This window comes from Neoarius graeffei, chromosome 12, assembly GCF_027579695.1.
Source record: "Neoarius graeffei isolate fNeoGra1 chromosome 12, fNeoGra1.pri, whole genome shotgun sequence".
In the NCBI taxonomy this organism is placed as follows: Eukaryota; Metazoa; Chordata; class Actinopteri; order Siluriformes; family Ariidae; genus Neoarius; species Neoarius graeffei.
The window spans coordinates 53736565-53759173 of NC_083580.1; the positions used below are offsets into that span (position 1 = coordinate 53736565).

Here is a 22609-nt window from a genome sequence, read left to right on the forward strand (position 1 = left end):
CCCCTCCCCCTTCCCCTCTGCCTTCCCCTTGGCCCTTCCCCTTGAAACTGAGCTACAAGGGATAGGGCTTGAAATTCAACCCTTACATATTGGGATAGCCCTTCAACGATCGCATACGTCATCGCGTACCTCCGTCAGCGTTTACGTTAGCAAAACGCGACCAAATGCGTCATTGGCTGCGACCAGCCGCTACAGTCAGAGCCAGAAATCTCTGCTGGCAGGGTGTGATTTGTTAACTAACACCACTGAATGGGATATCTTTGGCGCTTCGTGCACCACATCCGACAGAATGAGGTGTCAGAACACTCATGTAAACAATAAAAGCGAGAATAACAGAACAAAACGTACGCAGTAAAGCAACCGAAAACAATACTCACTCCCAAAGCTTTTTAGCAGCAGCTTGGATTTCAGAAATCGCTGCTCATTCTCAGCTCGAAAGCGAATCAAGTGGCGTGTTTCCTCTGGATAACAACTTAAAACACGTAAATAATGGAGAAAATACATTTATGACAATCTTTCGCCGCGGGAACCGCCATCTTTATGAAATCCGCATGAAATCTCGCTGAAATCCGCATGGCATTGTGGGAAATCACTCAAACCCCTTCGTTCGGAGTCTGCTCCAGGAAAATCTCCGTTTGGAGGGGTACAGAAGCCCTCCCCCTTCCCCTACCCCTCCGCGTTAACTGGGATTGGGATACCCCTACCCCTTCACGTGAACGCGCAAAATGGAGGGGAAGGGCCAAGGGGTTGGTCCAAGGGGTGAAATGGGATTCGGCCTTAGTCCTTTTCAGCTCTCTGTGAGATTTTCTCTGACTTTTGTAGGTATCACTATACAGCTGCGCCGTGAACACACTTGGTCATTGACGACTGATTTATCATTTAACAACATACGCGTTTGAGTGCGAAGAAAATTTGTGTTACCGAAACTTTTATCAGCCTGCCAGAATTTTTTTTTTGTTCTGTTAGACCTACGTAAACAGCCCTGTGGGTTTTTGTTATGCCATTGATATGATTGTGTTTTAAACCATGTCCACCTCCCCATGAATCCCAGTGTCCTTCCATTTTCTCTGTTCTATCTCTGGCCCTGGTCACGCTGCTGTTTTTATCAAAGCACACACTGCTTCATCGCTACTGTTTTTCTCAGAATTAATGAATCACCCTAGACATCTTTCCACAACATTAGTCAGGCTTATGTGCATCACGTCATGAATCATGTCGAGCTGCATATTGATGAAATGAAAAATGCTTTATGTTAACATCTGCGTCTTCATTGCATCACACACATGTGCAGGTGGTCAGTTTAACCACAGTATTAGGAAATTTATGTATCTGGGTGACATATAGTATATATGGCCCCATACAGCTCACGTTGTGCAGGCCAACGTTCAAGGAGATATCTTTTGGTTCTCCCTTTTGGTCAGGATCTGAAGCCTTAGGGCCTCTGCATGCTCTTGCAACAAGGCTTTCGCAGATAGCTTTTCGCAGACAGTTGTAATTTATCGTTGAGCGGGGAGTAATAGGCGTGCGCGATGTTATTCACCGCCACAACGCAAGGGGGCACGAAGTCACGAAATCGCTAGGAGTAGTTGGTGGGTGTGGTTAGTGGAGTGTTTATCCTCCGGTTACTTATAATGACTAGAACTGGAGTCGTATAGATGTACGTACTTCCTCACTTCCTCAATCAACCGCTCTTTGTGCTGCTCCATCTTCGCTCGTGTTTTTAAAAATGGCGGTCGTGAAAACAAACCAAACCGGGAAAGTAGGGAAGCGGAAGTGCGTGTACAGCGGATGTAGAGTGGACCAATCAGAGCCCTCTTGTCTGCGACGCTGTCTACGAGGCTTCTGCGGTGGTCACAGTTTTTGGGAGGTGCGCGCAGAGCGTCTGCAAAGGTGGGGGGGGCTACGCAGACGCTATCTGCGACGCTGTCTGCGAGGACTGGGTTGTCAGCATAAATTGGCCTTTAGTAGTAGTGTGATTCTTTAAGGCGGTCATGAGGAGGATAGCACTTGGAAACCAAAATCTGTTCATACGACAGGCCTTATTGCCCAATAAATAAATAAGTGCTCCATCCTAATTCTGCCATTTAGTATGTCTTCTAACAGTGTTGACATCTTTCATGCATGCTTTCATTTCTACACTTTTGCTTATACTTTCATGGCTTAAAATGTTCAATGTAACCTCATTTCCCACATGAACAACAACGTAATTTGAGTTTCCATGCACATGATTTTTATGTGCATTGGAACAGATTATAGAACAACATTTAATCATCTCATTTAAATTAAATAACATTTAAATAATTTGCTGGTTTGGGATTCGGAGTGTGTGTAGGCATGGTTTAAAAACTGCATGAAAATTGTGTGGATGCAGTATTGACACACACGGCACCAGGTCATTCACCACATATAGAATAATTTTATGAATTGCTTTTAATCACCTTGTTGTTAATGTTTGTTGTAGTATTCTTCTTGCTTATGATACTATTAAGCAATGTAGTAAATTGTAAAATCCTATTTGTCATAAAGGGTCATTTTATAGATTCCAGATGAAAGGACACCTAGCCTTTTCTTCTTTAAGTGCATATGCAAATAAATGATGTGCAAGAAAATAAATGCTGCTTTTCCTATGTTTATGTTTCAGGCCTCAATGCCTTCACCACAGATTCGGGGCCCTTCTCCAGTTCGAACCAAACGATTTACAATCAGTCAGCCGACAAGACAACAAACCCATTTTTTCAGTGCAAATTTTGTGTGCGCTACTTCAGATCAAAATCCCTCCTCAATGAGCATGCTAAGAAGGTCCATGGCATTGAAGTAGGAGCTTATTCAAATGACCATTCAAAGTCACTCGATACCTCCAAGTCAGGTTTCAACGTTAAAGCGCATCATAGCATAGAGAAGCTGTACTCCTGTCAGTATTGTACATATAAATCTCCTCGTAGAGCGAGAATACTGAAACATCAGAGTATGCACCACAAAGATAATATTTTGGCCCATTCGGATTCTCCTGTTGAAGTAGAAGCCGAAATGGAGGTTTTGGACATGGACTCAGATGCCATGTCTTCGGAAGAACAGTATGAGGAATCACAGGATCTTACTGAACATAATGTTTTGGAATCCATGATCAAAGCCCGGTCCAGAGGTGGATTCAGCTGTGAGTGGTGTGGCTTCCAGACCTTGCAAAGACAACAGTTATGTGAGCACATGATGAAGAAGCATCGAAACATGGTTAAGATTATGGTATCGCTGCAAAAGCCCAAAGCAGATGGAAGTGCAGGATCTTCCAAATCAAATTCTCCTTCATCACCAAGAAGCACTCCAACATCAAACTTGATGTCAACTGATCTAAGTGGCAATGAAGGCTCCTCAGCATCTGTGAAAGGCAGTGCTTCAGTGAAGTCCCAATCAGGGCTGTCACATTTTCAGTATTCCCAGATTGCAGGAAAGGTTCCCAACAGCACAGGATCTTCCATACTGTCCGAGAGGTCAACTTTTGCTATGTCAGACAAGTCACACTCAAGGGTAGATCTGGATACCAGCGTGCTGAATGATTCACAGAGCAGCTCTGATGATGAACTCAATGACATTGATGATCCTACTGATACCAACTCGTTGTGTGCTGAGGATTCTGCGAAGCTGCTTCTGTCAGAGGAAGATAATAAACTGCTGGAGATGGAAGGAATTCTGATTGGAAGGTATATGAATAGGTTCCAGTGCCCATTCTGCTCTTTTCTGGCTAAACATTATAGCACTATCTCTCAGCATATAGAAAACATACACTTAGCCAGCCGAAGCACCTTGTACAAGTGTGACAAGTGTACATTTCTTTCTACCAGTTCAGTAAAACTTGCCACACATAAGCAATGTCACAGTGGCTCGTCTTGTAAATGGGACATCATGGACCTAACCAATGAAAGCCAAGATGGCCAAATTGAAGACTCAGTCAATGGAGGAAATGGCAACTCTACCATGAATGGCCAGAAATCCATTGATGTAGAAGAGGAAAATTCTCATCATTGTTCACTCTGTAATTTTTCTACAATGACACTGAAAGGTTTACGTGTCCACCAGCAACATAAGCACTCATACTGTGATGGTATGCAACCTACAAGTCAAAATGATTCACTGAATGAGCAGCAGGATTCTGAATCGGAATCATACGATGCATTGAACTTTGTGCAAAAAACTCAAACATCAATCCTTGGATTTTCCTCCAGAAAGCACCTTATTGGAAAGACGGCCAGAAAGTCCATAAATGACTTGCCTCTGGATCTTTCCCCAGTCAAGAAACGGACAAGAATTGATGAAATTGCAAATAACCTTCAAAGTAAAATCAGTCAAAGTCAGCAGCAAGAGGATGTCATTAATCTTGATGATATGGAGGATGAGGAAGAGGAAAATGAAAATCCCGGCAATGAGAAAAAAGAGAAAGAGAACTCTGAGATTCAAAGTCGACGCTTCACCTATAATACGCAGCATTTGTTCATCAGGAAACCTGGTTGTGTTCAAACGGAGCGTGGTGTCGGCAAAAGGAAGCGTAGCTTGCAGTCAAAGTTAACATCAAGAAACATTCCTATCCAAGTCACTGTTTCTGATGATGAGGATAGTTTTTGTGCAGAGTCTAAAGATATCCAAGATCAAAGCAGTCGAGACAGCAGAGAGACATATCAAGAGAGCACCGAGTACACAGAGGAACCTGGTAACCTTTTCTACTGTAAACACTGTGAGTACCAAAACAAGTCTGCTCGCAGTGTTAGCACCCATTACCAACGTATGCACCCCTATATTAAGTTTAGCTTTAAATACATTCTTGATCCAGAGGATCAGAGTGCTGTCTTCCGTTGCCTAGAGTGTTTCATAGAATACAACAACTTCACTGACTTACACCAGCACTATATGGATCACCATCCTGAAGCTAGCAATGTTCTCAACTTCAACCAGCCAGATTTGGTATACACATGTCGCTTTTGTTCTTACACCAGCCCAAATGTGAGAAGCCTGATGCCTCATTACCAAAGAATGCACCCCTCAGTGAAAATCAACAATGCCATGATCTTCTCAAGCTATGTAGTTGATCAGCCCCAGAAAGGAACTACAGAGTCACAGACACTGAGAGAAATCTTGAATTCAGGGCCCAAAAGCTTCACCCACTCTGCCTCAAGGGCTTCTTCCAGTCCCACCCTTAAGAACTCGATCAAAACACCTGACTCAAATATGGACACTGAAGCTTTTAGAGAAATTGTCGATGGTAATGTTGTGGTGTATGATTGTGACATGTGCTCATTTGCAAGCCCCAATATGCACTCCGTATTGGTCCACTATCAGAAAAAGCATCCTGAACAGAAGGCATCATACTTTCGCATACAGAAGACCATGCGAGTCATATCAGTAGATCAAGCACAATCATCATCCAACTCCACATTTACCCTGTCAAGTACTCCAAAGTCCTCAAATGTTGTTATGCCCTTGACTCCAGATGATGAGCTTTACTACTGCAAACATTGTGTTTATAACAACCGATCTGTGGTAGGTGTTCTCGTTCATTACCAAAAGCGCCATCCAGAAATTAAGGTGACTGCTAAATACATAAAGCATGCACCTCCTACACTTGGGTTGATGAAACTAATGGATGAGTTGCAGATTGCACCTCCTAAACAGTTTCTGAAACAGTTAAGCAGCAGTGCAACTGATGGATCCAATCACTTGCATCCAAAAGGAACTGCAGAGAAGGGGGAGGGTGAGATGCTGTTTTTCTGCCAGCACTGCGACTATGGGAATCGCACTGTGAAAGGTGTGTTGATCCATTACCAGAAGAAGCACAGAGATGTAAAAGCAAATGCAGATTTGGTTCGAAGACACACAGCTGTGGTTCGCAGTCAAAGGGAAAGGGCTCAGATGATCCAAACAGGAAGTTCCACATCCACTGCAACCTCAGCCACTGATGCAGAGAAATCCAGAGCACTTAGAGCTTTAAAGTGCAGACACTGTGTCTACACATCACCCTACGTATATGCCTTGAAGAAGCATCTTAAGAAGGATCACCCCACTGTGAAGGCCACAGCCATGACCATCTTGCGCTGGGCTTATCAAGATGGGATCTTGGAAGCTGGTTATCACTGTGAATGGTGTATTTATTCCCATGCTGAGCCCAGTGGGCTGCTCATGCATTACCAAAGACGACACCCAGAGCACAATGTTGATTATGCTTACATGGCCAGCAAGTTGTGGGCTGGTCCTGATACGTCCACCTCCAAGCAGGGGGGAAACTCTGAGGTAAAGCATTACCAATGCAGAGATTGTGCCTTTGAGGCTTGTTCTGTTTGGGACATCACCAACCATTATCAAGCTGTTCATCCGTGGGCTATCAAAGATGACGAGTCTGTTCTCATTGACATCATTAAAGGAAACCATACATCAGACAGGCTAACGTCTTCGATGGGAAAGGGAAATGTCTCAACAGCCAGCCCATTTAACAGTCACCAGTCTGATGAAGGCACTGTGGAGATTAGCAGATCAGCACCTGAACATCATCCCCACCTTTCCTTCTCCACCAGTTCCTCTATATCAAACAATCCCTACCAATGCACTGTGTGTCTGTCTGAGTACAATAGCCTTCATGGACTTCTGACTCACTATGGCAAGAAACATCCAGGCATGAAAGTGAAGGCTGCAGATTTTGCACAGGAAGCAGATATCAATCCTAGTTCAGTTTACAAGTGCAGGCACTGTCCATATGTAAACTCCCGCATCCATGGGGTCCTCACACATTACCAGAAACGGCATCCATTGGTCAAAGTCACAGCTGAAGACTTTGCTGATGATATTGAGGAAGTCAAAGACTTGGTGCCAGATGGAGATGAAAAATCAAAAAACCAGAGGCAGGGATACGGTGCCTATAGATGCAAGATGTGCCCTTATACTCATGGAACTCTTGAGAAACTGAAGATTCATTATGAGAAATATCACAACCAGTCTGTTTCGGATATATTTACGCCAACGCATGTGCAGTCCACGGTTAGAAAAGAGGACACTGTTGCTGAATGCAGTGCTAGCAGTGTGACTGAAGCATCTGAAAAGTGCGAGCTTGACCATGCCCTCTCAGAGTTTGCAAAGGGAGAGAAACATACCGTGTTCAGATGTCAGCTCTGCAAATACTTCTGCTCAACCAGGAAGGGTATCGCTCGGCACTACCGCATCAAGCACAACAATGTACGAGCTCAGCCCGAAGGCAAGAACAATGTCTTTAAGTGTGCCCTCTGCTCCTACACCAATCCCATCCGCAAAGGTCTGGCTGCTCACTATCAGAAACGGCATGACATCGATGCTTACTACACACACTGTCTCGCTGCTTCCAAGACCTTGGGTGAGAAACCGAACAAAGTGACTTTACCTCTGGCCTCCGAAGAAGATAAGTCAGCAATGAGTGAGGAGCTGAGGCAAGCAGTTGACCGACGGAAGTGCTCACTGTGCTCTTTCCAGGCATTCAGCAGGAAAAGCATTATTTCACACTATGTCAAGCGCCACCCGGGGGTTTTTCCAAAAAAGCAATCCTCCAGCAAACTCGGTCGTTACTTCACTGTGATTTATCCCAAGGATCCAGAGACACCAGCCGTTATAGAGGACGTTGAACTTGTGGAAGTAAAATCAGAGAATGATGGAGAACATATGGAGAATGACTTGGAATGGCCACAGTTCAAGTGTATGAAGTGCTCTAAGCTGACCTTTGACACCACAGACCTTCTTGTCTCGCATTACAATGATTACCACAGCAACGAGCTCAAGCGGGACTTTGTCACCATACAGAGCCCAGTGAGGGAAGGGGCTGAGCTTTACCAATGTGCTCACTGTGAAATCAAGTTCCTCACTCTTCCTGAGCTGAGCATCCACCTTATGAAGCACAATGAGAAGTTTGAGAAAAGGACAGTGCGCCATGAACGTAGAAAGCAGCTCCAGAACAGGCGGAAATCCACAGAGACACTGGAGAAACAACCAGAAAACAAGGTGAGCTGTAATGAGTACATTTTTGTTTTATTTATCTTTGGGAATGTTTAAGCCTAACACTAAAATGGACTAAACTAATACCTTGTCACTTGTTTCACAGACGGATGGCTCAGCTGAAAAAGCTCCTATTGGCTACCGATGCAACTTTTGTGTTGAGATTCATCCGACGCTTAGAGCTATTTGCAATCACCTGAGGAAGCATGTTCAATACGGCGAAGTCAAAGAAGGACACGTGGAGGTAAAAACACTATTCATGTTGTACTTCCACAAATTGTATGAAAACTGCATCATGCGGTCATTTTATTTAGATAACTTTCTCTATAAGCTACCATTATATATGTTTGTTGCTTTGGTTACATCTTGCAGACTTTATCCTGCAACCAGACGCAAGTTTTATTTATTGAAATGAAGGAACTAGCAACGAAAGTTTAAAAAAATCATTACTGTAGCTAAAATAAAAAGATCATGAACGCAGTTATGTAAATTTGTGAATTATATGTAAATCTGTTTCTTCTGACAGCAGGAAGTGGTCGAAATTTCGGACAGCGTCGCCAACGGCAACATTGAGGATGTGGTCACTACAGACTCTATTCCCACGGAGACAGAGGACAGCGTGTTGGTCAGCATGGCGACAGACATCACAGAGAGGGTTCCGGAACATCGGTGCGAGATGTGCGATCGAGTTTTCATGTCCATGCAGGGACTCCGATCTCACGAACGAAGCCATTCAGCTACAGCAATGATCAGCAGAGATGACAAGTACAGTTGCCAGTACTGTCAGTTCCAGTCGGCTTTCAGGCACAAGTATGACGAGAAATATCCAAAAAATGAAACAGCCAATTTATACTTTATCATATCAGTTAAATGTTAGCATGGAACCAACTTCTGTTCATCTGCATCTGTCTCATCCTTCAGTCTGGACCGACATGTTCAGTCTCATCACGGACATTACAAACCGTTCCGCTGTAAACTCTGTCCCTTTAAATCAGCCTACCTGAGCCGTCTGAAGAGTCATCTGCACAAATCACATGCAGGTACACACATACACATCCACACTTGCACAATTGTGTTTGGCTTATCTGTGACGGATTTCTAGGTGTCAGTTGTTGTTGTTATTGTAGCCTTTGTTGTTGTTGTTATTGTTGCATGTTTGTTTGCTTCAGGTGAGAACACGTATAAGTGCATCTCATGTCCATTCTCAACGATGACGATTAGTCAACTGAAGGATCACTCACTGCGAGAACACGGAGAAACTCTCACGCTGCCCCGACTGAGAGCCCGAGCTATTCTGCGCACCACACACACAATCACACACAACGACACACAACACACACCTAGCAACGCCACCACTAATGGTACGAACCAACACTGTACTCAGGTCAAAGCTCACACATTTAGACCAATAATGGCACACGCATAGACATGCATTATCCTCATGAAGGTTGTGTAAATTAAGCACTATCACACGAGAGGGAGTGCTGTTGTACTTGAATATTTGCACGGCTGTTATTTGGTCATAGTACGGTCACAGCCATCTTGATATTCAGTACAACAGCACCACGTCCTTGAGTGTGATATTGCTGTTATACAACAGTTCCATTAACAAGAAATTAATATTGAGCAAGTGAAATTTTGGACACAACATGGTCAAATGTTCTTTTATTTTATTATTTCAATTCTCTCTCTCTCTCTCTCTCTCTCTCTCTCTCTCTGTATTTCAGACCCTGTGGTGTATTTGGAGCCACCGGATGTTCAACAGCAGTTGAGTCATTACCAGTTGGCGTCTCGTAATCAGGCCCCACCTCCTCTCTTGTCGGTTTCTCCTGGGCCCTCCCCATCAACAGCAGCAGAAACGTTAGGGGCAACTCTGTCCCGCCCTGACTCCACCCTAACCTGTGAATTCTGTGAGTTCAGCTCGGGTTATATGCAGAGTCTGAGGAGACATTACCGAGACCGCCACGGAGGGAAGAAACTCTTCAAATGCAAAGACTGTTCCTTCTTCACCTGCTACAAGTAAATACATCATCATCATCATTACCATCATAGTCATCATAATCACTTTATCAACATGTGTTTATTTTGGTTTTTGTTTTGAGTGTATATTTTCTTGATGTTTGGTGTTTATTTTAGTGTTTACTTTGATGTTTATTTCATAGTTTTAATTGTTTTTGTTTTGGTGTTTATTTGAGTTTGCTTTGGTGTTTGCTTTTTGTGTTTTGTTTGATTTTCGTGTTGGTAGTTTGTTTTTTTTTTCCCTTGGTGTTATTTCAACTGTTGTTTGGTGTTTATTATTTATTTATTATTATACCCCCATTCCGGGGGGGGGGGGGGGGGGGTTTATACTGGTTTACCTCTGTCCGTCTGTCCATATCTCCGTCCGTCCGAAACACCCTTTTTCTTAGCAACCACAAACCATAGCCACTTGGTACTTGGTATCAAACTTCAGCTTGGGGTTCTATACTGTGTAAACCATTTTCAGGTCTGTCACACATCAACTTCCTGTTTACCGACTGAATATACTTACGAAACATATAGGGTGGATTTACAAAATTTTCGTAACACTTTTCTCAGTAATTACAAATCACAACCGCTTGATATTTGGTAAAGAGCTTCAGCTTGGGGTTCTATACTGTGTATACCATTTTCACGTCTGTCCCACATCGGCTTCCTGTTTACCGACTGAATGTATTTACGAAACATATAGGGTGGATTTTGACGCTATTTCAAGAAGCAAAATGCTATTTCAAAATGGCAGTTTACCAGGATGCTATTTGAAATCCCTGGGGAGGACACTGCTCTTTACTTACTTGTTTAAGGGTTAATTATTTCTTGAAGTCAACATTCATAATAAGTGTCCTATTCCTTCGATTGCTTGCATTCTGATATAAGCGAGAGCGGCGATATACGTAAGTGAGCAGTAGCTCACAGTTGATCTTGTTTGCTGTTTGTTTTGGTGTTATTCAAGTTTGTTTTAGTGCTTTGTTTTGTTATTTATTTGGCGTCTGTCTTGCAGGTCCACCTTCACTTTGCATGTGGAGGCCGGACACAGTCCCACCTCTGATGATGGACTGAGAGAACTGCGGTGTCCTTTCTGTCTCTATCACACCAAGTCCAAGAGTCACATGATCGACCATGTCCTCCTTCACAGAGGTATGGACACACCATCCACTATACCACCTTCCAGAATACCACCACAAACTACACCACTTTCCTCAATACCAACATCTACGATACATCTGTACACAACATCACTATCCACTACACCTCTGTCCATTACCCCACCATCCTCTATACCTCTGTCCACTGCACATTTGTCCACTACACCACCTTCCACTATACCACCACAAAACTACACAACTTTCATCAGTACCACCATCCACTACACATCTGTGTACTACACCACCATACATTACATCACTGTCCATTACACCAGTGTACACTACGCCACTGTCAACTACACCACCATCTTCTATACCACTGTCCACTACACATCTGTCCACGACACCACCTTCCATTACACCACTATCCTGTATACTACTGTACACTACACCACTGTCCATTACACCAGGGGTTCTCAACCTTTTCTGCTTTGAGGCCCACCTATTCATACTTATAACGAGTCTGGGCCCATTAAAAAAGATCCCCAATTATTTTGGCTGATCTATTTTATTAGAATCTAATATTCTATTGTAACGTGTATTAATGGGATGCAACATCACTCCCTGTTACAGATGGGAGCCCAGGAATTAAATGCAATAAAAACAAACTGTTTTTAATTGTGTGTATTGTATTTAAAACTGTATGGATGTGCCAGAAGCCAAACCATGCATGCAGGGCATTCTCAGTCAAAAGGGATTAACGATCCAACAGTGGAGTCTGATCGATTAACACAAGAACTTATTGCCATGTTTGTGTACAGCAAACAAGCACATTATTAAAACCAAGAAGTGCACTCAAAAGAAGTGGATATAGAAACCACTCAATGGGATTAGATCCTTACACGCTAACAAAGAAGGATTTTTCCTATGAAAGAAAAATTTACCACCTAAATTTGACATTAGTAGAATAAATTTTGATCCTATTGTAGCCGAAACTAAATACAAAGACAGTAGTTATGCATACTATTAATTAACTTAATGTGAAGATAATTAACAGATAATCAACAGATTTTAAGGTTTTTTTAAGATTGTGTTTAGTTTTAGTCTTTTTTATTTGTAATTATTTGTATCTGTACATGCACGACCCCACCAGCTCTGCTGATCAACTTATGCTTAAATATAATTATTCATTCATTCATTACGAGTTGGAAAATTATCCATCCGTTGAGTTCCCAGACATCTCAAACTTCCTGGTGCTGCAGACATCGTTCTACATGAACAATCAGATGAAAACCTGGAAGAGCGTGGAGGCGTACAACATTTTATGTGTGTCTGGGTTTAAGATCTGGGGATCAGGACACTATACGATAAATCCTGTATCGTTTTTGCCCGGATAAGGAGGAATTTCTGGGCTTTGTATGCGTCTTTGCGATGGTTGCTAGTAGAGCCCTGCACTCCTGCGGGAGTCCCGCGGGACCCAACGCAAAGCAGTGCGGCGCGGGACAAATTTTGAAAGCTCGTTGCGGGCGCGGGCGGGAGGGGGAGTGCACAATGCGGGAGCGGGCGGGAGAGGTAATAAGCTTCAGTCCCACTAACTAAAAACGTGTTTAAAATAAAATTTATAAATTATTAATTTATGTCTATCGTATATAATTTGTGCTGGATATTTTATTTGGCATTAATAAAAACATTTTAAGATGCCTAAATTTGCGGATGTGGTCTAATCTCGCGTACGTTTCCGATTCCTTTCCACTCTTCCGTGTTTGAGATCTCCGATCATGGCAGAAGAGCAGAGCTCCTCTAGTGAAGCTCACAGTGCTTCAGAAGTAAGTGCTGCTTTAAAAAGAGGTACATTTTCCGTTAAAAAGTCAAGAGTCCTGAAATCAGACATTTGGAAGTCGTTCTCACTCATGTACGACACAGAGGGAAATCAGCTGCCCTTTGCTTGTTGTGATAAGTGCCAAAAAGTTCTGAGTATCTCTGTAAAGCCTCAGCTGCGCATGCCGCCTGGCAACGCGCACCCTCGCTACGTGTGCTAGGTGAAGGATCGGTCAGTGGAGAGCTCAGCTAAGCTCAGCATGTTTAATTCCCCAAGCCAATGACAAGAACTTTCGTGAGAAATAACGCGAACGTCTGCATCATGCGGGATTTGCGGGCGGGAGCGGGACAAAATATGGCAGGCACGGGCGGGAGCGGGACTGAAAATCATAATTCTTTGCGGGAGCAGGCGGGAGCGGGACTGCACAATGTGGAAGCGGGACTGAAAATTCTGTCCTGCGCAGACCTCTAGTTGCTAGGACGCTAGAAGTTTTAATATTGGGTGTAAACAAGCCACAGCCGCTCGATTCTGAGTCCTCCCTGCTTTTCTCTTCCAGCAGATCCATATAATTTACCCACAAACATATTTATTTATTCTGTCCACTGCACGTGCACACTGTGTGTGTGCGTGTGCGCCTGTGCTCTGTGTGTGTACGCGTGCACAAAGGGGGGACGTAGCAATAATAAAGCCTTGTTCTTAATTTACCCACAAATGTATTTATTCCGCTCGAAAGGTGTACGTCAAACCAGCTACCGGATTTGGGACACTACGACATCCTGAACTATTTAGTATTTGGCTTCAAACTTGGAAAAAAATTGCAGCCCATTAGATGGCGCTAGTGGGCCACGGCCCAGTGGTTTAGAAACACTGCTCTACACCACTGTCCATTATACCATTGTCCTCTGCACCACCAAACCCCTAAAGACCCCTTACGCATGACATCATGCATCACATGATAATTTCACCTGGGGGACAAACAGACACCATCTTTCATGTAAACAAGGCTTAATCTGTCTTCAGTTGGTCGGGTTCAATGCCCGAACTGATGATCACATCATCAGTTTTTCTTTGGCTAATCAGACACAAGGTACACCACCACTCTTGCCAGAGCGGTTGGGGGTTAGGTGCCTTGCTCAAGGGCACTTAAGTCAATCCTGCTAGTCTGGGGAATCGACCCAGCAACCTTTTAGGTCCCAAAGCTGTTTCTCTAACCATTAGGCCATGACTTCCCCTTTCTGTCTTAAATCTGTCTTAAATATGGTTCATTTTTGCGCTGTTTTTGGTTGTTCAAATCTGTTAAATAGAGAAATAGATAAAAGGTATTACTGTTTCCCTCCTATCAAGAAAATTGTAAACAAATAAGCAAATGCTTCAAGAACAATGACGAAATGAGGGGTTAAAGAGAATACGATGAGAGGCTCTAAGCCTGAAAACTCCAGAGAAATTCGTGAATACCTGCGTTTATAACAATCAGTTTATTTCAGGTAAAAATTTGTACTTTAAAAAAAATAGAAAGTCATAAGTGAGTATGGAAGAGTTTACTTAAGAATCTTGTTTTATTTCTACTCACATTCGAGTTAGCTTCGTCATGAAAGTGTTTGATTTTCTGACAGGTGAACCAGCTTCCTTATTCGACACGGAAAACCCAGATTGGGCATCAAGCAAACAACTCGGACATAACTCAGTAAAAAAAAAACAATAAAGAGCGACATGCATGATATATCCTGAAAGAACAGAAAAGATTCAGAGCAGCGAGCACTGAAGCTTTGCTTCTGTTATCAAAGGAACCCAGTCCTGTGCAAAATGTCCCCATGGAGCCAGAGTGTAGCAATGACCCTACAGTTTGCGGGTGTTCTACACAAACAGACTGAACTTTACAACAGCTGCATACATGTGAAACGGAAATAAATCGACTAAGGCAGGAAAAACTACTTTGGATAAAATTGTTACTGTCTGTTACACACTGATCAGCCTGTGTGACTCAGTTGTACCTCTTGAATCGAGAATAAATGAAGAGGGAACTGAACATTAACCATTTACTGAAATTATTATTGCAAGGGTGATTGTAGTTACAATATGACTACAGCTACAACTGGAATGTTTGGACTCTGTTAGCGCTTGTAATTATTGTCTCATCTCATCTCATTATCTCTAGCCGCTTTATCCTGTTCTACAGGGTCGCAGGCAAGCTGGAGCCTATCCCAGCTGACTACGGGCGAAAGGTGGGGTACACCCTGGACAAGTCGCCAGGTCATCACAGGGCTGACACATAGACACAGACAACCATTCACACTCACATTCACACCTACGGTCAATTTAGAGTCACCAGTTAACCTAACCTGCATGTCTTTGGACTGTGGGGGAAACCGGAGCACCCGGAGGAAACCCACACGGACACGGGGAGAACATGCAAACTCCACACAGGAAGGCCCTCGCCGGCCACGGGGCTCGAACCCAGACCTTGCTGTACACTGTAAAACCCGATAAGGTCACTGAGCTCAAAAATTTTATTGAAACCGATTATGTAAAAATTTTTGAGGTAAGTAACTTAAATTTTTTAAGGTAAGATTTCTTAAAAATTACAATTAAGTGTAACTATAGTGTAGTTTTTAAGAAATCTTACCTTAAAAAATTTAAGTTACTTACCTCAAAAATTTTTACGTAATCGGTTTCAATAAAATTTTTGAGCTCAGTGACCTTAAAGGGGTTTTACAGTGTAAGGTGACAGCGCTAACCACTACACCACCGTGCTGCCCCTGTAATTATTGTACTATCCGCTATTAGGTAAAATTAAAATGAAAATCTTACAATATTTTTTGAAAGTCTAGACCAAGATATTTTGTTATTTTACAAATAACACTTCAGATATTGTTTTAAAAATAATAAGTATCAATGTATAAATGATAGGGTGCAAATAGCTCTGTAACTAGATGTCTTTGTTGAGACATGGAAGGCTGGGAATACCATCAAGCCAGCAATTCAGGTAGGAGTCCTTTGAGGGTAAATGCTTTGGCTTTCGCCACATTTTGTTCACAAAAGTTGATGTTGGGAAAAATTCTTTCCACAAATAAGGTTTCCTTGCTTTTGTAGTTTTTTTTAACTGTTCTTCCATGTCGGGACTCTTCAGAAAAAAGAAGGTACATTCCAACATCTATGTACAGTGTCTTGCAAAAGTATTCATCCCCCTTGGTGTCTGTCCTATTTTGTTGCATTACAAGCTGGAATTAAAATTGATTTTTTGGGGGGTTAGCACCATTTGATTTACACAACATGCCTATCACTTTAAAGATGCAAATTGTTGCTTTATTGTGACACAAACAATGAAATCTGGAGTGTGCATAGGTATTCACCCCCTTTCATATGAAACCCCTAAATAAGAGCTGCTCCGACCAATTCACTGCATAAGTCACATAATTATTTGATTAAGATCCACCTGTGTACAATCAAAGTGTCACATGATCTGTCACATGATGTCTGTATAAATCAACCTGTTCTGGAAGGACCCTGACTCTGCAATACGACTAAGCAAGCAACATGAAAACCAAGGAGCCTCCAAACAGGTCAGAGACAAAGTTGTGGAGAAGTATAGATCAGGGTTGGGTTATAAAAAATATCCCAAACTTTGAATATCCCACGGGGCACCATTAAATCCATTATAGCAAAATAGAAAGCACATGTCACCACTACAAACCTGACAAGAGAAGGCCGTCCACTAAAACTCACAGACCAGGCGAGGAGGGCATTAATCAGAGATGCAACAGAGACACCAAAGATAACACTGAAGGAGCTGCAAAGATCCACAGTGGGGATGGGAGTATCTGTCCATAGGACCACTTTAAGCCGTACACTCCACAGAGTGGGGCTTTATGGAAGAGTGGCCAGAAAAAAGCCACTGCTTAAAGAAAAAAATAAGAAAACGTCCAACAACATGTGGCAGACTCCCCAAACACATGGAAGAAGATTCTCTGGTCAAATGAGACTAAAATTAAATTTTTGGCCCTTGTGGAAAATGCCATGTGTGGCGCAAACCCAACACTTCCCAATACCATGAGAACACCATTCCTACAGTGAAGCATGGTGGTGGCAGCATCATGCTGTAGGGATGTTTTTCATCTGCAGGGTCGGGAAAGCTGGTCAGGACTGAAGGAAAGATGGATGGCACTAAATACAGGGCAATTCTGGAGGAAAACCTGTTTGAGTCAGCCAGAGGTTTGAGACCATGACCCTAAATATACTGCTAAAGCTACACTGGAGTGGTTTAAAGGGAAACATTTAAATGTCTTGGAATGGCCTAGTCAAAGCCCAGACCTCAACCCAATTGAGAATCTGTGGCATAACTTGGAGATTGCTGTACACCAATGCAACCCATCTAACTTGAAGGAATTGGAGCAGTTTTGCCTTGAGGAATGGGCAAAAATCCCAGCAGCTAGATGTGCTAAGCTAATAGAGACATACCCCAAGAGACTTGCAGCTCTAATTGCAGCAAAAGGTGGCTCGACAAAGTATTGACTTTGGGGGGTAAATACCTATGCACAGTCCAGATTTCTGTTTTTTCATCTTAATTGTTTGTCACAATAAAAATAAATAAATTAAATAAATAAACAGTTTGCACCTTTAAAGTGGTAGGTATGTTGTGTAAATTAAATGGTGATTCCCCCCATCAAAATCCATTTTAATTCCAGTTTGTAATGCGACAAAACAGGACAAACACCAAGGGGGGATGAATGCTTTTGCAAGAGACTGCAGCTAATGCTAGGCCACAAATCTCCGCCGTCACTCCAGTCATTTCGAGGAACTTTGTACGGATTATAACCGCCAATAAACTTGAATTTCCGCATATATATATCCTTTGCTTCTTTCTGACTAAGATTATCCAAGTAATCCGGTTGTAAAACTTTTTTAGCTGCAGTTTTATTCGGACAACAGCAACAGACATTGGACATCTTCATTTGGCTTCAGTATGTGAACAGTATGTAAACAAAGTTCGCTTGCCCCCCAGGACTAGGGTAGTGACGGTTGCTAACGTAAATGTGACGTCAGTGCAAGGGGTCTATAGTACTCTCCACTACACCCTATACACTACACCACTGTCCTCTAGACCATAGTACTGATCATTTCTCTCTTTGTCCCCCCCAGAAGAGCGAGTGATCCCTTTGGAAGTGTCTCGCTCTAAACTGTCTCGTCACCTGGATGGTTTGGTCTTCCGCTGTCATAAGTGCACGTTCACATGTTCAAGTGGCGACAGTTTGCAACAGCACATCGACAAACACGAAGAGCCCAAACCATATGAGTGTCGACTGTGTTACTATGACACAAAACACCAGCAGCAGCTTGAAGATCACCTCCGAGACGAACACAAGGTCAGCCTCAATCCTTTGTTCCAAAGAGCACATCAACACTACATGGTATTCTTACTTAAACTTCAACACTTTTTATGGCTCTGTCCTAAACACCGTAACACACAAATGCTAATGGCACATGCTGATGGTTTTCCACTTGTATGCTGATGGTAAAGTTGTTTATTTATGTTCTGTTTTTGGTACCAGGTCATCCGTAATTTTGAGTTGATGGGCCGAGTGAATCTGGATCAGCTGGATGTTCTGAAAGAGAAAATAAACAGTGAAGAGGAAGAAGATATGAAGGAGGAAGAGGAAGAAAAGGAGGAATTGATGGCAATTGAGGATGAAGAGCAAACCGAGGAGGCAGGAAGCGGAGAAGAGGAAAAGATGGAGGAGGAAGACGTGACAGCCACACAGGAAGAGAATAAACAGGAAGCAGAGACGGCAGGTAAACATTAAACTACATCACTGCATAAAAAAGTTATTAAGAATTATGTTCTTATAAAAGTTTGAATGATACATTCATTTAACTTTTTTATTTAGTCCATTTAAACAAGACTGAGGAACTGGAAACGTGAAAACTAGTGAATTTACAAGGACTGATAATTAATTTAAGAAATCTACAGTATTATTAAAGCCTTTTTTCCTGCTGACACTAACCATCTCTGTCTCTGTGTGTCTCCCTCCCTCCTCCTTCCCTCCTCTCTCTCTCGTCTCTCGGGATGGTGTGCTGTTACAGAAATGATGATGCCGTGTTCTCCGAGCGCAGGAAAAAAGTTTCCATGTGAGTTTTGTGGCCGAACGTTTTCTCTTAGTTTGGAATGGGAACGTCATGTTCTCCGCCACGGCATGTGAGTGAGCAGCCTTCAGTCATATTTATGTTCAAGTGCAACCAATAGCACCACAGAAAATACATTAAATATATTATTAGTAGTATTATTGTTGTTGCTGTTGTTGTCGTATTACTAACAAAAATAAAAATAATAACAGCTTCAAACTTGGTTTAACTTTGAGACTTTTTTTCTTTTCAGGACTGTTAACAGCAGCATGAGCGCTATGAGCCCAGTTGCCTCGGTAACAATAACAGATGGGGGCATTGACCAATCAGCTAACACTACAGAAGTCGAGAGAGTGTATCAGTCCAGCCAGTCGGAGAGTTCTGTTCCGAATGAGGAAAATTGAGAGACCAAAAATGACATATAGAAATGTACTGTGTTATAATGGTGTATGGTTTGTTGTTGAAAAAAAAAAATAGGCTGCTTCATGGACACTTGATTTTAAAAAGTGAGGAAAAAAAGCAAAACTGTTCATGGTTTTGAAGCATTGTTAGATTTTAAGTGTTAAACATGGGTTCTATAGGTTGTGTTACATCCTAGCTGTGTGTTAAAATCGCTGATCCTTTAAAAAGTGTGACTTGGTCCCATAGGACAGATGCTAATAATATATTGGTAACCAATAGTGACGAATCTGTAAGAACTCTGTTCAGGTCAAATAAACACTTCCTGTAAAGTGGTGTGTTAAAAATGTCCCCCAGTTTGCTTTCGTTCTGAATGCCCAATATATTAATGATAAAATGCTAAAACTATTCAAACTTTGAAACATGCACTGGGAGAAATAAGAAGAATGATTCATTCCACTGGAATTGTATAAATGGAACAGTTTTTGTTTCCCCAGCACCCCATGGAAGATTAATATCAATAAAATTGTGTGTGAATTTTCTCCAGAAGATACTTAATTGGTCCAAGTATAGGATTCAACATTATGATGATGATGATGATGATGATATTTATTTATTTATTTATGATATTATGGCTATATTGGTCTCTATTTTGTCCCCAAATAAATTAATTATACTTTAAAATAATTTTTCTTTTTTATGTTGTTTTTTGTTTGTTTGTTTTTTAGCAAATACTTAGTGGATTGGGTTTTATATTTTGTAGCCACATAATATTTGTCCATACTGACAAAAATTTAATTGTATTTTATTATATTATAAAAATATATTTTAAAGAAGAAATTGCTGGCTGTGTTAAACACCAATAAGCATGTCTGTAATATATTTTTATTTACTTATTTGGCACATGTATCAACATAAAAGACAGAATTGTTATTGTATATGTTCAGAACACTAAATTGCAGGGTTTTTAGGCATTTAAATATGTTATTACTACTTCATTTCTGGGAGCCAAAATTCATGTGTATTCTTTTTCTTAGAACTCTCTTATAAACCCAGTGAAATTATTTCTACTGCAGCTCAAAAACACCGAGCTTTTTACAGCTTCAGGACACTAAAATGACAGATATCCCTTATTGATGATTCTGTAACACCGGACACACAGATCGTGTGATTTGACCTGAACGCTGACTTACAGATTCAATATTTTTTTACATTTTTAGCCTTGTGTTAATCTTTAATCCTGTAGCTGAATTCCATCAGGAATAGTTGCCATCTTATTTGTATCAGACGTTTGTTGATTTTATTTTTATTTAATTTTTTTTTTAGTATATGGACAAACACTGGGCCCCAAAGTTTTGTAGCAAATTGCTACTGTAGTTTTATTCTATTTTTAATTCTAATTTTATTTAGTTTCTGCTTTTAAGGCATGTTCCTGCACTCCCTCATGTATGAAAGCAAAACTAAAAAAAACCAAAAAAAAAAAAACATGTTTATCTAATAACTTAAAGCACCTTCAACTCCATGGCTCCATTTTCTTTATGCATGATTACAGGAATCAAGAACTGATGAAGAGTAGCATTTTGGGTTTAGCTATTTTATATCGAGCAGCTCGTCCCAACAAGCAATCACGCCAATAAAAAAAAATTGTTTTATTTGAATAATTGTTTTTATGCTTCTCCTTAAAGGAACAATGAATAGATTGTATGCGATGAAAGTTGCTGCTCAAAAACCCTGAAGCCTTATTATTATTATTATTATTATTATTATTATTGAAGTCATTTTGCTCCGTTTCTTTCTAAACACAATTTGGTGCAGTCACAGTACAATACAATTACGTCCCAAAGTAAGGGAACATTTTTTGGGGCAGTGAGATTAATTTTGTCCTGTTCTACAGCAATCCCATAATTCTCAGAGAATTCTCAGAATAAATTAGTAACTTTTTTGAAACAAAATATTGTAATAATTGACTCTGTATTTAATGTTTTTATCATAGTATTACACAATTACCTGCATAATAATAGTTTAATTTCAGCACGTCTGTGTGCAAGCAAGCAAAAATAATTTATAAAAATAGTTTAGAATTCATCACATTTTTGATAACGAAACAGAAATCATCAGGAGCTGTGACATCACTGATGAGGAAAAAAAAACAACACCTACATGATTATCTTTCTTGCCTTGTCTGATTAGCAGGGAAGGAGAATCCATGTGTATTCTGGGTAATCTGCTTTTTTCTTTTTTTCCTTTCTTTCATTTAACATAAGCATCATGTCAAGTGTTTGGGAATATGGTGGGGGTTTTGTGTCGTCCATATTTAACAAAAAAAAAAACGTTATTTTGTGTGGTTATAGGAAATACTTTTCTTTTTCTACCTTAAAAAAAGAAAATAAATAGTTTCTTTCTTTATAAGCCTAAAAGTTTGTAAAAGACAGAAACCCGTTAAATTCTGAACACACTGGATTGTTGTACATATGATTTAGTTTTGTTTGTTTGTTTGTTTGTTTTGGAGTTAGTTGGACAGTAGCTCCTCCATCTCGCCTTCTTCCTGTGAAACCCGTGATGTTGACTAGAAGTTTGTTGTTTACACTTTGATTTCTGGATATTCTGTAAATATTGTAATTCATTGGGTTTTTTTTAACTTGTTAATAAAGTTATCAGATAACAAGAAACATGCTGGTCTGCATTCTTCTGTTCCACTTAAACATGGGTTTTAAACTGGTTAAAGTCGCACTCACAATCTACAGGATAAATCATATTAGACATGAACTTCACCATCATTCAGCGCAAAGTGGGAGAAACTTATCTGGGTTAAAGCTTGTTTAAGCTCCATCCAAATCAATCACACAGCTGTCAGTGTTCTTAAAAGTCAAACAAAACCCAAAAATAAATGTCGTTTACCGATCATGGCAAGTGCCCCGATGTGCCCGCCGCACATTTAAATTAAAAATGAAACTTATCAACATATAACAATAAATTTTAAATGTTATGATATTGCTAAAAATAAGCTTACCTGGACGCAATCATTTGCACTGAAACTGGATATCTGACATGACCGGCTCACTAGTATGCCATTTTCAATTTGTTAGACAAAGCCATCAGAGAAAGGCTACATGAATCACGAGTTAAAGTGCTGTCAAGTTAAAACCTCACATTGCCGTGTTTCATTTGTAGGTCT

General features: G+C 41.1%; 1 protein-coding gene across 4 annotated transcripts in view; it reads left to right on the top strand.

Moving 5' to 3' along the window:
* The window catches only part of znf462 (zinc finger protein 462), a 78068-nt gene extending 55965 nt beyond the window's left edge, over positions 1-22103 (top strand). For 3 of the 4 annotated variants that reach the window (XM_060936015.1, XM_060936017.1, XM_060936016.1), the window contains exons 3-13: positions 2642-8001; positions 8102-8239; positions 8522-8805; positions 8917-9035; positions 9165-9356; positions 9723-10014; positions 11015-11151; positions 18055-18278; positions 18465-18705; positions 18997-19108; positions 19289-22103. In XM_060936015.1, the coding sequence (XP_060791998.1) occupies positions 2642-8001; positions 8102-8239; positions 8522-8805; positions 8917-9035; positions 9165-9356; positions 9723-10014; positions 11015-11151; positions 18055-18278; positions 18465-18705; positions 18997-19108; positions 19289-19439 (7250 nt within the window). In that variant the 3' untranslated portion in view covers positions 19440-22103. The remainder of the gene's footprint in view (positions 1-2641; positions 8002-8101; positions 8240-8521; positions 8806-8916; positions 9036-9164; positions 9357-9722; positions 10015-11014; positions 11152-18054; positions 18279-18464; positions 18706-18996; positions 19109-19288) is intronic. The other variant, XM_060936018.1, reaches the window with a different exon arrangement.
* The last annotated feature ends 506 nt before the right edge of the window (positions 22104-22609 follow it).